This window comes from Ranitomeya variabilis, chromosome 2 (genome assembly GCF_051348905.1).
Source record: "Ranitomeya variabilis isolate aRanVar5 chromosome 2, aRanVar5.hap1, whole genome shotgun sequence".
Classification (NCBI taxonomy): domain Eukaryota; kingdom Metazoa; phylum Chordata; class Amphibia; order Anura; family Dendrobatidae; genus Ranitomeya; species Ranitomeya variabilis.
This window is the reverse complement of record NC_135233.1, coordinates 27,695,432-27,711,729: the sequence shown is the minus strand read 5'-3', so window position 1 is coordinate 27,711,729 and position 16,298 is coordinate 27,695,432. Positions and strand designations below refer to the sequence as shown.

General features: G+C 50.1%; 1 protein-coding gene across 1 annotated transcript; it reads right to left on the bottom strand.

The window, feature by feature from the left end:
• Positions 1–309: 309 nt before the first annotated feature.
• On the bottom strand, positions 310–15,740 carry DEGS1 (delta 4-desaturase, sphingolipid 1). The gene is made up of 3 exons (XM_077282176.1): positions 15,384–15,740; positions 6,680–7,422; positions 310–2,908 (listed from the first exon to the last, which is right to left on the bottom strand). The coding sequence occupies exons 1-3, from the start codon at positions 15,463–15,465 to the stop codon at positions 2,762–2,764; spliced, it is 972 nt and encodes a 323-aa protein (XP_077138291.1). The 5' UTR covers positions 15,466–15,740; the 3' UTR covers positions 310–2,761.
• Between the last annotated feature and the right edge of the window lie 558 nt (positions 15,741–16,298).

Sequence of the window (16,298 nt, the reverse complement as noted above, 5' to 3'; positions counted from 1 at the left end):
TTGGCAAGCCTCCATGAGATCGGCAGATCGGACATGTGTGAACGACATCTCACGCGACCATCAGCTGTCCGGCGCCCCTTACACAGACCGCGCTGAACCTGACATAGACTTTAGTCTCATGTATATATGTGGCTGCCTTTAGGCTACACTCACATAAAGTGTAACCAGAAAAAAAAAAAAAGTGGATAAAAGGAAGAGAAAAAAAAAAAAAAAAAAAGCTGCTTGCAGTCACGGATTGCCTGCAGCAGTTCCTTAAAGGTTAAAAAAAAATAAAAAAAAAAAAAAAAAAAAAAAAGAGTAGGACAAGGCTTAGAATATTTAATACATTTTAATAGGTCAACACATAATTATTAATACTGACAAAAGTTACAAAAAGCAGCTTCATGAAGCGAAACCTGAACATCGTTTTGGTTTAAAAAGTTGCAGAGAGCAGAAAAAAAAATAAAGTTGAATGAACTTGTGGCCAGGCCCCGTCCAGATCCCCTCTTACCGATGACACACAGTGCTCGCTCGCGAACGCAGGCCACATTACACAGTGATCGGGCAACTTGCACATATATGGGTCCTCGCTGTGGCTTGTGGTTAATGGGGGCATCAGTCAAGGGCTTGCTTCAAGGAGACTAGTATTTCACTACTCCTCTATGGGAATTGTATCAGTCACGTGTCGGTTATACATATAGAAAAGAAGAAGTGACAAACAGCTGACGAGACTGGAACAAGTCATAATGAAGGTCTGTACGGAGGCCAACATTCTATTGACCGGGTCAGTGTCTGTGGACATTCAGCTCAATGCCTAAGAGCTGGTGGTAAAGCTAAAAAAAAAATTGAATTGCATTATGACTTTTTTTTGGGATGTTTAGGCTGCACGCCTGCTTGGCCTGACCTCTAGCCGATGCAAAATATCACCTGCATACTGATGAATATAGGCCATCGTTCCTTCATGTGATGCCACATCAGCTGTTGCGATGTACACAGGATCCTTTGTCCCTCCGCTGGCATGCACGGCTCATATAACATCAGCTGAGCCAGACCAGCAGCAATATAGAGTATCAGGGTGAAAAGTGCCATTGTTATCTACAGAAGTGAAGAGGGTGAGGACGGAGGTGGGGGAGGGGGGAGGGGGGAGAAAGCAGCTAATCTGCAGTCACAAGTCACTCGTGAAAAGTCGTTTTGATCTTCCCAGGCCGGGATAATTGCTGAGGGTGGTTGTTCTTCAGGACGCCATTCCTTTAGCGACTTGACGCCAGTTTCAAGGTTCAAAGTCCTCCACAATCCTGCACCCTGTGAAAGTCCCTGCTCTGGTTATCGGGTTAATCCAGTGTTGTCGCGCTTGGAGTCTTGGTCTGTTGTACGGGCTGTCTGTCACCTTCCTGATAAGATAATCGTGCCTGGCAAAGTGAAAGCCACGTGGAGCGTCTCCGGCCAAGGACACGTTAGCAATACAGGCTCTCTAGTTTTATGATGCAAGCAGTGGAAGAGATTTGCTGGCATTTCAGGGCGTTCTTAAAGGTTATTTTTTCGAGGGAGATGGGGCATTTTGTTTTATACCAGCTCATAAGAAAATCCTATTGATATATTTTAAGGGGTTGTCCAGGACTTAGGTGGGGGTTGAAGCCTATGATCCCCATGGGTCTGCTGTTATCAGTTCTGTTATCAGTTTCCAGAACTGCTCCGTACTCCGTGTAGTGGCCGTTCACGGTTTTTCAACTCAGCTCCTATTGAAGTGAAGGTGATCCGAGCAGCAGTACCAGAGAATGGCCACTACATGGTGTATAGAGCTGTGCAAATACGGCCACAGCAGAAGTCGATGACGGCAGATCATGGAAGTCGACTCCCACCGATCTGGTATTGGAGACCCATTCTAAGAATAGGTAATCAGTATTTAACTACCAGACAACTCCTGAGGATGAGGATTAGGGATCAGGCGGTCTGCAGGGATGGACAGTGCCCACCATATGGACGATACATGGCCGCCACAGTCGTGTTGGGTTATTCCTACAGTATATGGGAATGTTGCATTTCTCCTATTAGAAGCTCCTTTCTGTTCCCGCAGCTACACACATGGCTTACCATGTACTACTAGTCCTATACAGTCAGTGACATTAAGGGGGTATAATGTGAGGGGCTGGGGGCAGCCGCCACAATGGGATGTGACATATGGAAGCTACGTGGGGCAGCGTTAGTGCAATCTGTTAGCGGGAGCCTCAGTCACGTGATTAGCGCTTCTTTAGATCAGACGTCTGTATTTCACACTGTGTACAAACCATAACGACGGGCCGACCGGGGGTCTTCAGACCTGAATTAATAACCTCATATCTGGCTACTCTGTTCAGGAGACCCGCGGTCGGTCGCAGCCTCGTGGTCCGTACATTGGCAGCCTGGACCCGGCCTTACTATGATATGTCTAGAAAATGAGCAGCCGCTGATCAATACGCAGTGACCCGACCCGAAAAATGGAAGAGGCACAACTTATTCTGAATAGTGCACAATACGGCCCGCCATCGGCACCGCCGGCCGTCATCCAGAAAGGCTGCCATGCTTATGCTTTAACCCTCTGACAACCAAAGCCTAGACTACAAAAAAATATATATATATCTCTCTATCTCTGATAGCTCTTAAATTAGAAGCACTTGGAGTGTAAAAACAGGGGGTCTGGTGTCATACTGTGGGGGTCCATAGTCCCAAGACTGAAATGTATGAGGACCCCCCCCCCACCACACACCCGGGGGCCAAAGTGAGAGTGTCCTAGAGGCGCCAGGAGTTATTCCTGATTTATCTCTCCTTTCAGTTCCCTCTTCACACGGGAATAGGGGCTGAGGGTGTCATCCATGATGAAGTCGTACAGCACCTTCACCCAGGAGGTGTACTGCGGCAGCGGGTCGTAGTACTCGGCCGCTATCTTCCGCACCTAAGAAATAAACATAAGGATTAAGATGGTTGTACATCAATGGATCTTCGCATAAGCAGCCCTCCAACATACTATTGTAGATGCTCCGCTTGCTGTCAGTGAATGCAAATATCTGTTTATCCAGCCTCTCGGGCCGCAATGGCAACTTGCAAAAATGGTATTTTGCACCCAAACCTGCCCCTGTACAAGAGCGATCGCAACCCCCCCCACCGTCTCGGTACAGGATCGATCACTGGATTTGGAGAAGGAAACATCGTCGGTGATTCCTATTACTGCACACCTAGAACTTGTTCAGTGATGTGTATAAGAAGGCAGAGATGGTAATAAACCGCCTGTGCCTTCTCTATAAGTGCTTGGATAACGTTATCTGAGCATGCTCGGGTGTTAGTGTCTTCGGCACGCTCAAACAATATGTTCGAGTCCCCGTGGTTCATTCAGTCCCGGGGACTTGAACGTATTTGAGCACACCCATGATAAGGCATTATCCAAGCACGATTGTTGATCACTAATAGCAACAGCACACAATCGAGGGAGTTAGCTGTCAGACAGCTCCTTAAGAGACGTCACAAGCGGTTTATTAGCATCTCTGCCTTCTCCATCCCTAGACACACACACACACACACCACTGAACAAGGTCTGTGTGTACAGTAATAGGAAATGCTGACAGTGCTTCCTTCTCCGAACCCAGTGATAATGTGATCTCCAGGGAAACCCAGCTGTGGTTCAAGACCCCGTCAGCGCTGATATGCAGCGAGGAGGTTGAATTTGCTCTATAACTGAGGCTGGTATACAAGATAAATTATATTGAAACAAATATTTAAATGCCCCTCCAAATGACTTGTAAGATCTTATGGGGGACACAATAAGAGAAATACAGTAAATAGTAGGGGGAAAAAAAAGTAAAAAAACAAAACCATGCTGTTAATTGCTCCATCCTTATAGAAAAACAAAAAGCTTGTGTGCAAAATAAAAAAAAAAAAATTGTTAGGCAAGGGGGAACATATTTTGATGGTCGTCTATGCAACGGCAGTGATCATATACAAGCATTGGGTGGGACGCTGTATCCTGGCTGAGGGACAAACATGAAGCTGCAAAGTCCTATAAACTACACAGATGAAAAGGAAAAGCCACGGGTGGAAACGCGTCTAGGTGCCGAGCATAGAGGAAAGGACTTTTCCACCCGACTCATTTCCGTAGGATTCTCCAGTTGGATTTTATTACTCATCTCTAATGGTATCCACAGACGGGAGAACAAAAATCACAGATCAGCTGCCCCCGTCCTAACTGAGAAAATGGGCAGCACACAGGAGAGCAGGGGCAAAATGCTTGGTCTTACCCAGAATTTATTTTAGTTGTATCTGTCAATCAATAGGAGAAAAAAACAAAACAAAAAACAAACTAAAAGTTGGAAGTAATTCAAACAAAGGGACACTCCATGCATGAAACCTCACAGTGGTGCCCGATGCAGAAGAGAGGGGGGACGCGACACCACAAAAACCCAACAGGATGTGCATCGGTTCCTTGGCACTAGTAAGGTATCAGAGTTTCTCACGCTCTTTGAAGACCTGTGCTCATGGACCGTAAATAGGAACCTTCATTACTTCAAAATTATGAAGATTATACAAGGAGCTCTCCGTCTCCGGTCACTTCCAAATTCGGAGGCGATTGGTGCCAACGACGTCGCGTCTTAACATTCGTGATAAAACTTGCTCCTGCCAGGCATGTGTAGACGAGAGGTCACTGGTGCCACTGACCTCTTCATGTGAAAGTCAATATTACTGAACTCCTTTAAAGAGGATCTTTCACCAAGTTTTTCCAAGTTGAACTGGACACACGATCCAATAGCAGTTGCAGAGCAGAATAAAAGTTTTTATTTTCCTTTTAATTTCATTTCTCCATTGCAGAAAAATTAGTAATAAAAATATTTGGCACATAATGAGTTAACACCCACTTGGACTTTAAGAAAGTTATCAGATAGTTTTCACTGGGGGGCGTGTCCTTTTTCCCTTGCATGATGCTGACCAATCATAAGCAAGCAGCAACAGCAGAAAAAGAACACGCCTTCAGCATAGATTAATGTAGGGTTCCTCAGTGTGTGAGATATATGGCAGACACCCTGATCTCCTGTTCTAACCTCAGGCATGATTAGAAATCAGATCACTAACACATTTCAGATAAAGTCAGAGCAGTCAGTGGGGGGGGGGGGGGGAGAGAGGCAATACAGCTGAGTTTAGCGGTGTCACATTACAAACCCTTTTATCAGCTCTCCTCTCCTAGCTCTGCTGTACTGCCCCTTCCCCCACACTATATGTCCAGAGATGACTCAGTAATCACACCAATGTCTGCTATACTCACAGCACTTTGTTATCACTCTGCAGTGAGAGTATAACAGAATCTCATTGCATCTCGCACAGGAGTAACCCACATCAGGCAGGTTACGCCTATGAGAGACATAATGACAGTCTGATCTCGTTGCACGGCTAATACAAGTTACTAGAGCACAACAGACATGAGTGTGATTACATTCCTCACGCAGAAAAACCTGCAATAAGCTATAGTAAGGGAGTGTTCTTTTTCTAGTATGTTGCTGCCTGCTTCTGATTGGTCAGCATCATATAGGAGGAAAAAGTGGCACTCCCAGTGAAATCTGTCTGGAAAAAAAAAAAAAAGTTAAGCCCAAGAGGGTGTTGACTCATCAGAAGCTAAATAGCTTAATTGCTAATATCTGTCAAGCAGAGGTTAAATAAAAAATTATTATACATACTAACACTTTTTTTGTGTAAAGGGAAATTTAAGGTAGCCCAGTCCCTATATGTAAAATATATAACTATAGGGATTGGGCTACCTTAAAATGTCCATTTATTCTTTTTACATTTCACTTGTTTCAGGGGTGTGTTCTTTTTCTACTGTGCTGCTGCCTGCTTACGATTGGTCAGCATCATACAGGGGGAAAAAGGAAACACCCCTAGTGAAAATTAAGTTCGAGTGTTATTGGATAGTTTTCACTGGGGAGGGGGGGGGGGTAGTTTCTTTCTTTCCTGTCTGATGTTGACCAATCATAAGGAGGACGTAACAGAAAACACGCCTCTGAAACAGGCAAAAATGAAAAAATAAATAAATAAAAGGAAATGCAAAGGTAGCCCAATCCCTGTAACTAAATCATATCTATATATTACACACACACACACGTGCGCAATCTTAATAGCTTGAGGAGGGAATAATCTGCTGCCAGATGCTTGTGGTGGCTCATGAGTGGGAAGAAAGGATCAGACATGTTGAAATTTAATATGCCTGATCCTGCTTTCCTAATCTAAAACATGAAAGGGTCTGTCCATTATTCTAGAGTGTGTATGGGCTTGGAAAAGGTTTCTGTATAGAAGAGACATGCTGCAGGGGGAAAGAAGTGAAAAAAAAAATACAAACAGTTGTATTGGACCCCCTACATTTCTTCTGATCACAAACATCTGTAAGAAATTGACCAAAACCAATTTTATACCCAAACTTGCTTTTCACCGTTTCAGGATATGTTTACAAGATCTCTGTAAATGTGTAGAACTCTGCTCAATCACCAAAAAATATATAACTATTGTCATACAGTAGATAGACGGTAAGGAGGGGGGAGGAGGGAGATGTAGCTGCAGAGTTGTATTAATTGACTTTACATTTATACAAGAAAAAAAAACAAAGACCCCAAACGTGCAGCTCTGCATCATTTCAAGGTGCATTACGTGAAATACATCTACAGCTGAGGGTAGGGAACAGATGGCTTACCAGAGGAAGGCTCTTGCCGGGAACACTTGGGAAGTCGTGATGCTCGTTGTGGTAGCCGACATTGAAGGTCAGGTAGTTTAGTGGCCCGTAGTAGGAGTAGGTCTCATGTCCCTTTAGGAACATGTAATGTTCAGCTATAAAGTGCCCGGATATTGGATGAAGTCCGAGGCCAAGGATGGATCCCACCAGCATGTAGACCACAGACTTTACACCCAGGAAATAGTAAACCACGGCGTCAAAGGAAAACTGCACGGCCAGATTGATAATTTCCAGTTGGGAGACGGGTTTGGGGTTGATACAGACAGGTCGAATGGTGTAGAAAAGCGGCTGCAGGATGATCCACACGAGCTTCCTCAGGGGAGTGCAAAAAAACCAACCCTCGAAATCAGTGGGAATGTCCACGTCGATGCCGTCCCCACCCAGGTAGCGATGGTGGTCCATGTGATACCTCTTGAAGGAGATTGAGTACGGGAGACCAAGGGGCAAGTTGGCAAACATCCCAAAACAACGGTTCCACAAAGCCTTACAGTTCCCAAAGGCGCAGTTGTGAGAGATCTCATGGATGGCCAGGGTCATGGAATGGCTGATGCAACTTCCAAACACGTAGGTCCAGAACATGAGCCACTTCCACTCCAGGTCCTTCACCAGGTAGAAGGCCAGAAACTGGGTGACAACCATCAACGTGACGATCCAGATCAGGTTAGAATCGGGTTTCATCAGCCTCTTTATCTCCGGATACTTAGCTGGGGAGAAGAAGGGCAGACATATTAGAAGAGGGCATGTTGGTGTTTGGTTTGTGTAGACCTGGACCATTCCTATAGTCTCATGACCTACCCCGAAGAGACACAATAGTGATCACCAATGTCTGCCTCTCCAGCCATTTCAAAACTACAACTCCCAGCAACTGGTGTCAAGGGAAGCTGGGAGTTGTAGGATTGCATCAGATCAAAAACTACACGGGGCAGACCGCTACAAAAGAAGATAATGGGGTCCTAAGAACTGGCCCAAATCTGATCTCTAGTGAAGACCTGCAGGGTGACACTGACCACGCAGAGTCCAGGGCCGCAATATGGCGGTATTATATGGAAGAATTCCTGCATACACAAACATAACGAGTGTCAGGAGATAAGACTGTCGGCAGCGCGCACGTGTTTTATCTCTGCCGAGTGACACGTACCGCACATACACAAGGTGAACGAGGCAACAAAGACATAAAACAGCAGTGCAGAGGATTACAGCGAATACTCCGGGAGGTCAGAGCTGATCCGCACTCACTTATCACAGGATCTAGTAGCTTTAAATTCCCGACTGTACATTTACCCCTCATCCCCCAAGTGTGCCCACTCCTCCACATGCTCGTGGTCTCCAGTAGAGCTAGAGGAAGTACAGCGCCAAAACTGACCAACAGCGCAAATTTCAGCTTTTGTCCCCAAAAAGTTTTTACAAGTTAGTAACTTTCTGAACTATAGTGCAGTCGGCCTTCATGCTTGCAGCGAGTTGTATGGGTCTGGAGGGGGCGTATAGTAAGACCCCCATATACAGGGCACGTCTCCCAGCTGTGGGATGGGGCGAGCTGTATTTGGTGTATTTTCGGCTTTCCCGCAGCCTCTGATCTGTGTACACAGAACCTCGCCGACTATTTCAGTCCCAATGTAAATTACAGCTGCACAAAAGCTGAAGTGTAAGAACATCTGCCGCAGCGTGAATATATCCAAGGACCCAGAGACCACAGCGTCATCAGGGGCGGCCGATCCCCCCCATTCACCTCCGCCCTCATATCCAGGGAATTCACAGGAGGCCACAAGAGATCTATTAGGGAAGACATGGCAGATGACATTCACATTATATCATCATTACCATTGGTGCAAAGAATAATGAGCAACGAGGCGGCTGACACCACAGCGTACAAAGGTACAGGCTGGAGCGGTAAGCAAGAGGGCAGAAGGAAGCAGCACCCACTGCACCCCTCCAGCAGGAGAAGGGCAGGAGGAAGCACAGCCCCCGCCGGGCAGAGAGAAGCAGCGCCCCCTGCACTCTTCTAGCAGGAGCGGGGTAGAAGGAATCAGCGCCTCGTGCACCCCTCCAGCCAGAGTGGAGGAGGAGGAAGCACACTGCCAGGCAAAAGGAAGCATCGCCTCCTTCACCCTCTAGTAGGAGTGGGGCAGGAGGAAGAAGCACCCCCTTGTATCCCTCCAGCAGAAGAGCAGGAGGAAGCAGCACCCCCTGTATCCCTCCAGCAGGAGCGAGGCAGGAGGAAGCAGCACCCCCTGTATCCCTCCAGCAGAAGAGCAGGAGGAAGCAGCACCCCCTGTATCCCTCCAGCAGGAGCGAGGCAGGAGGAAGCAGTGCCCCCTGCACCCCTCCAGCAGGAGCGAGGCAGGAGGAAGCAGTGCCCCCTGCACCCCTCCAGCATGAGAGAGGCAGGAGGAAGCAGTGCCCCCTGCACCCCTCCAGCAGGAGCGAGGCAGGAGGAAGCAACGCCCCGTGCACCCCTCCAGCAGGAGCGAGGCAGGAGGAAGCAACGCCCCGTGCACCCCTCCAGCAGGAGCGAGGCAGGAGGAAGCAGCGCCCCGTGCACCCCTCCAGCAGGAGCGAGGCAGGAGGAAGCAGCGCCCCGTGCACCCCTCCAGCAGGAGAGAGGCAGGAGGAAGCAGTGCCCCCTGCACCCCTCCAGCAGGAGCGAGGCAGGAGGAAGCAGTGCCCCGTACATCCCTCCAGCAGGAGAGAGGCAGGAGGAAGCAGCGCCCCCTGCACCCCTCCAGCAGGAGAGAGGCAGGAGGAAGCAGCGCCCCCTGCACCCCTCCAGCAGGAGAGAGGCAGGAGGAAGCAGCGCCCCCAGCACCCCTCCAGCAGGAGAGAGGCAGGAGGAAGCAGCGCCCCGTGCACCCCTCCAGCAGGAGCGAGGCAGGAGGAAGCAGCGCCCCGTGCACCCCTCCAGCAGGAGCGAGGCAGGAGGAAGCAGTGCCCCCTGCACCCCTCCAGCAGGAGAGAGGCAGGAGGAAGCAGTGCCCCCTGCACCCCTCCAGCAGGAGAGAGGCAGGAGGAAGCAGCGCCCCGTGCACCCCTCCAGCAGGAGCGAGGCAGGAGGAAGCAGCGCCCCGTGCACCCCTCCAGCAGGAGCTTTCGCCCCAAACAGAAGGTCTATCAGAGGTGGCTAGCTTTCAAGGCAAGAATCATGGGCTTACAAGCTCTTTCTTATGGAACTTGTAAGTGCTGCTCTAAAGCTGGTGGGATCACTGGATCCAGCAGTCTCACTGCACTACTCTGATGCCAAAGACGAAATGCTGTCTCTGCTTGCAGCATCAGAGCGCACAAAGATTAGGCCAGAGGTGCAATCATGCTACCAAAAAGTCATTGGTAGCACCCACCTCAAGGAAAGAAGCCAGTGGAGCGGTGCGCTCCTGAGTATCAGTGCGCTCCTGAGTATCAGATCCTAAGACAACCCCTTTAATCCACACTACGTAGGCAGGGGTCTGGTAACTCTTCACTATGATGGGCTCCGATAGCATCCAGCACCCATAGGACAGTATGTGCACCATGTGCATGACTTCACCTCACATCATGTTCTCGTTCATCTGGGTCTTTGACCAGCGAGGTGCGGAGGGGGCTTCTAGTCCATCACTCACCAGCTGGGACCTCAGTGCATCAGGACTTCACTCTTCACAGTCCTCATCCCGGAGGACTATTTGTGCTATTGGATACATGTTCACCACAATTTGTATAGAGTTGGTGCAGGCGTGTCACTGTCTATCCTCATATGCCCGGCATTACTGACAGTAGGAGTTTATTATTATTATTATTATTATTATTATTATACAGTCCTCAGATGTGTTGTTCTGGTTATTTGAATTGATGTCATGTTTCGCCCCGGGGTACTCAGGAGTATCACACTCTATCATGGATCTGTTTGTGTGATCTGTCCCAAGGGGATTTTTTCTTGTTTTTATATGTGTGTATTTTTGGTCTTGTAATAAAACGTTTTGTGTCTTTATCTAAACATTTTGGTGAGCCCTGCTTTTGTGCATGTACTTTCTTCTTTTTTTTGCCCCTTTCTGACGTGCATTAGGTGATCCCGGATTAAGCAATTAATGATATCATTACTATATTATTAGGTGGTGGTGCCGGCTCACACTTGTGTTTATTGAAATCTACCACACTACCCCATCCCCGGGCCGGATATACTAGAAAACCAGTGAGAGATCAGCTATGAGCGCGGCTTCTGTACACGTCACCCCCTTCCTATTCATTCCTGTCCTCATTGTAAATGCCCTGTATACAGATAGGTGAAAACCGCCTGCCAGCTCCCCCGGCCCCCCATACACCATCTGCTCCGTGGGTAGAGCAGTCGCTATAGACTTATCTCCTGGAGAGGAAGATGATGGAGCAGTTAAATCCAAGTGCCTGATCCATAGCTCTCTGGACATTTTCCATCAGGGGACAATTGGTAAGCCCCCCATACAGACGTCCTTCTCTACGGAGGGTCCTGACTTATGGGGTAAGTGAGCAGATGAGACCCTCTGGGAGCAGTGATGGTGGGAGATACCGCACATAGACCCTTCTAGCTGTGATCCTCGCACATTACAGGCCGGTAATTAGTCAGCAGTAAGCAGAGACACCATCATAAGACATGGCGGGAGACGAGCGAAGAGCACAGCGTGAGGACCCTGACTCATCACCGGGCAGGAAGGAAGTGGAGCAAAGGGCAGCGATCGAATGGAGAGAAAGCCGCCACATCCACACTCACAGGGGCCAATGCAAGCTATTGCTCTCCGTTATCAGCCATGTCAGGCTGTGACTAATTGATTTCAAGGGGAAGAGTGACAGGACTGAAAACCTCATGTGAACCGCTCTGTAGTCTGTAACAAATAAGTAAAAAAAACATGGCTGCCCCTACAGAGAACAGGAGGGGTTTTCTTTACTGCTGGACGACCCTTTTAATTTAATCCCCAAGAATAACATCAGGGACGTGGCCGTCCGAGCACCCATGCTCCTTGCAATGCCAAATGGGACCGCTGGAAATAACAGTACAGTTGGGGGTCCGGCAATCAGACCCTCAAGGATCAAAGGATAGGCGATAACTTGCACTGGTGTAAATAACCCTATAAAGGGTTAAAACCAAGGGTAGAACAGGCGGCCAGGAAAATGGTGAAGCTGCCTAGTTATACAGTGATGTGCCAGGAGAAAAGCTTTCGTCAGCCATCAGCTTCCCACCTGGGGGAAGAATGTGCGCGCAGCAGGCCAGCGGAGACTTGTTGTGTCAGTGCCTGGAAGTCATTCTTCTCCAAGTGCAGATACCGTTCCCTGGGGCGAGAGATATTCTGAGCCAAGCGATGGATGCAAGAGGCGATGCAGCAGCATGGATGCCATATCGCGAGTTCAGGGCAGAAAAAACGGAAGAGGAAAGCGAACTATCGAGGGTAAACCCAACACATGTGGACAGAACCTGGGCGTGGGGCGCAATGCTAAACCTACGCAAATGGCCACCATCCTCCAGAGCTGTAATCACCACACAGCGGCGTATAAGAAGCCGACATCCAGAGACGCCTTATACTCAAAGCATCAGCCCTTAGCGGGGTCTCCCCAATAACCGCTCCCACCGGAGCCGCTACTGGAGAATCCCCGGCACTCAATAGAAGACTAAGGTGCCCACTGAAGGGTCCTGGTCAATCTTCGTTATCTACTGAGGAAGATCTGAGAACCGGCGCATGCGCAGAGTCCGGGCCCTTCTGTGGGGTAAAGAAATTAATTTGGGTCGGATCAGACCCGAACACAGAAGTGACCTTGGAACTGGGGCGTTTACAGATCACAATGGAGGACGGTGCCCACCAAGGGGCCATCACTCTGCCAAACAACCGGCAGATGAAGGACCCTGCAGATGTCGTCCGTGTCATCAACTGAAAAGGGACGAGCTCAGCAAGAACGATCAGAACATTAGACCGCGAAACAAAGCCCGAGTACGGACCGCCCCGGCCACGCCGGACCCAGAGGTCTAGGAAACGTAGGTTTGGGAAGGGAGATCGGCGGTCGGTCCGGAGATCACAGTCAGCGCTGCGGACACCTGAGCTGCCAGTTGCTAAGGACAAGGGACATTTCTTTTAAGAGCTCTTTGTACGGTTTTCTGAAAACGATGGACGTAACTTTAGACAGTTCTTTTCAGGAGGTGAAAGGCGGAAGGAACAATTCCATGGGGGCAGGTTACACTGTGAGCGGTACAGATACATTGTACAGACTGATACATTGTGATATTACACAATGTATCAGTGCTGCTGGCAATATCCTCACATCTGAAGCACCGCCTGCAGCAAGACCAGACAGCCAATCAATGCCAAGGAGAGGGAGCAGTCCCCCTGATGATCGCCTGCTCAGAGGGAGCAGTCCCCCTGATGATCGCCTGCTCAGAGGGAGCAGTCCCCCTGATGATCGCCTGCTCAGAGGGAGCAGTCCCCCTGATGATCGCCTGCTCAGAGGGAGCAGTCCCCCTGATGATCGCCTGCTCAGAGGGAGCAGTCCCCCTGATGATCGCCTGCTCAGAGGGAGCAGTCCCCCTGATGATCGCCTGCTCAGAGGGAGCAGTCCCCCTGATGATCGCCTGCTCAGAGGGAGCAGTCCCCCTGATGATCGCCTGCTCAGAGGGAGCAGTCCCCCTGATGATCGCCTGCTCAGAGGGAGCAGTCCCCCTGATGATCGCCTGCTCAGAGGGAGCAGTCCCCCTGATGATCGCCTGCTCAGAGGGAGCAGTCCCCCTGATGATCGCCTGCTCAGAGGGAGCAGTCCCCCTGATGATCGCCTGCTCAGAGGGAGCAGTCCCCCTGATGATCGGTTGCTGAGAGGGAGCAGTCCCCCTGATGATCGGTTGCTGAGAGGGAGCAGTCCCCCTGATGATCGGTTGCTGAGAGGGAGCAGTCCCCCTGATGATCGGTTGCTGAGAGGGAGCAGTCCCCCTGATGATCGCTTGCTGAGAGGGAGCAGTCCCCCTGATGATCGCTTGCTGAGAGGGAGCAGTCCCCCTGATGATCGCTTGCTGAGAGGGAGCAGTCCCCCTGATGATCGCTTGCTGAGAGGGAGCAGTCCCCCTGATGATCGCTTGCTGAGAGGGAGCAGTCCCCCTGATGATCGCTTGCTGAGAGGGAGCAGTCCCCCTGATGATCGCTTGCTGAGAGGGAGCAGTCCCCCTGATGATCGCTTGCTGAGAGGGAGCAGTCCCCCTGATGATCGCTTGCTGAGAGGGAGCAGTCCCCCTGATGATCGCTTGCTGAGAGGGAGCAGTCCCCCTGATGATCGCTTGCTGAGAGGGAGCAGTCCCCCTGATGATCGCTTGCTGAGAGGGAGCAGTCCCCCTGATGATCGCTTGCTGAGAGGGAGCAGTCCCCCTGATGATCGCTTGCTGAGAGGGAGCAGTCCCCCTGATGATCGCTTGCTGAGAGGGAGCAGTCCCCCTGATGATCGCTTGCTGAGAGGGAGCAGTCCCCCTGATGATCGCTTGCTGAGAGGGAGCAGTCCCCCTGATGATCGCTTGCTGAGAGGGAGCAGTCCCCCTGATGATCGCTTGCTGAGAGGGAGCAGTCCCCCTGATGATCGCTTGCTGAGAGGGAGCAGTCCCCCTGATGATCGCTTGCTGAGAGGGAGCAGTCCCCCTGATGATCGCTTGCTGAGAGGGAGCAGTCCCCCTGATGATCGCTTGCTGAGAGGGAGCAGTCCCCCTGATGATCGCTTGCTGAGAGGGAGCAGTCCCCCTGATGATCGCTTGCTGAGAGGGAGCAGTCCCCCTAATGATCGCTTGCGAGAGGGAGCAGTCCCCCTGATGATCACTTGCTGAGAGGGAGCAGTCCCCCTGATGATCGCTTGCTATCAGGAGAGCTGTACCTGACCGTACCACCTATCCATGTAAGGGTGGTGCCTTCTCCGGGCTTCACACCAGGCGCCGGCACTTTTTCCTCCCCTATAGGTCGGGTCTGAGATTGTTTTACACTAGGCCGCATCTGTTGCTCGACCAAATTTAAAAGGAGTACCCCAAACTGATCACCCATGCACAGAAATTAGGGTCGAAGGCAGAGACCAGCCCCCAAATCCTCCCCCCGCTCCATTCACTTCTATAGGGTTGACATCTCCAGCATCCTTCAGACCCATAGAAGCGATTGGGCCTTTGGTCAAACACGCACGGCGGCTCCATTCACACAAAGGAATCCCATTCCCGGGGGTCAGAGGGTCCGCTGCACCACTTATCACACCGTGCATTAGAAGAGTAAATATTAACCTTATGGTCTTTAAATGGTCCAAAACCATCACCCCTGGCGGACAGGATCCGCTGAGAGTAGTGGTTGTATAACAGCTGCTGAGCCACAGCATGGAGAAGACTATAGAGGACAGCAACCAATCAGATGGCAGCTTATAGCCATTTAGAAATGAAAGCAAACATTTGATTGGTGGCTGGCAGACAGCAACCAATCAAATGGCAGCTTTTAATCACCAAGTTGAAAGCAGATATCTGATTGGTGGCTTAGCGGGCTGGCAGAACTATAACATTTCACAGCAGCCAATCAGATTGCAGGTTACAGCCACTCAAAAATTGTACCAGGATTCTGATTGGTTGTAATGGGCAACAGCTGTAATAGCAAAGCCTGGAAGTAACGGCTAGAAGTGGAAGGAAGCGCCATAGCGGAGAGCCGGAGAGCGGCACATGTGATGCAGCAGCGCCCCCACTCACCCAGGATCTCCTTCCGGCGGTCAGCGTGCGGCTGGTCGGTGTACACCCACTCGAAGTCCTCCCGGGCCACCTTATTCCCCATGGCTGCGGTGAGTTCTGTCCTGAGCCGCGAACACTGCGCTCTGCCACCTCCGCTACAGCGAGCACGGCACGGACTGACACGCCCACACAGGCCGGCAACACGACGCCGCGCCCAGGCTGTGACGCAATAGAGAAACGAGGCGGAGTTACATCAAACCACGCCCACTTAAATAAGACTAGAGGGATTGTGCCAAAGATATAAATGGGGGAGGGGGGCGCTGTAGGTGACGGGGTGCTCCCCTCTGCAAGGCAAGGATGCACCCGAGGAAGAAGCGCAATGATTATCCAATCAGGGAGAGGAAAGTACGACCGGAGCCACGCCCATTATCCATATAAGGGCAAGCAACAGCTTCTTACTACCACTGGTTGCATCTAACGGTCCAGGGTGTGGTCGTTCGTGTACTATCCAGTATCGGGGGTCACGTGACATAGTCTCCAGAGGAAAACTGCCTTGGTTACGCATAGCAACCAATCACTGCACAGCTTTCTTTTTTTTTTTCCCAGAGCAGTTTAGAAAATGAAAGCTGCGCTGTGATTGGTTGCTACTGGCAACAAAGATGGTTTTCCTTTTGGGCAGCCATGATTACCCATTATTAAGAGCTCTGCTTGCTGGCAGGGAATGGAAACCTCGTATTGTTGGGTGTGTTCTTTTTTACGTTAAAAATCAGCTTTTATGATGTCACTTTTATTTTTTTAGGTGGAGGGCTTGGCTTTTTGCTCGGCACTATCGGTACCATTTTTGGGTTCGTGTGATGGTTATGTTTTCTTTGCATTTTTCGGCAGGAGGCGAACTAGAAATGGCAATTCTGGCGTTTCAATTTCTCATTTCACGTT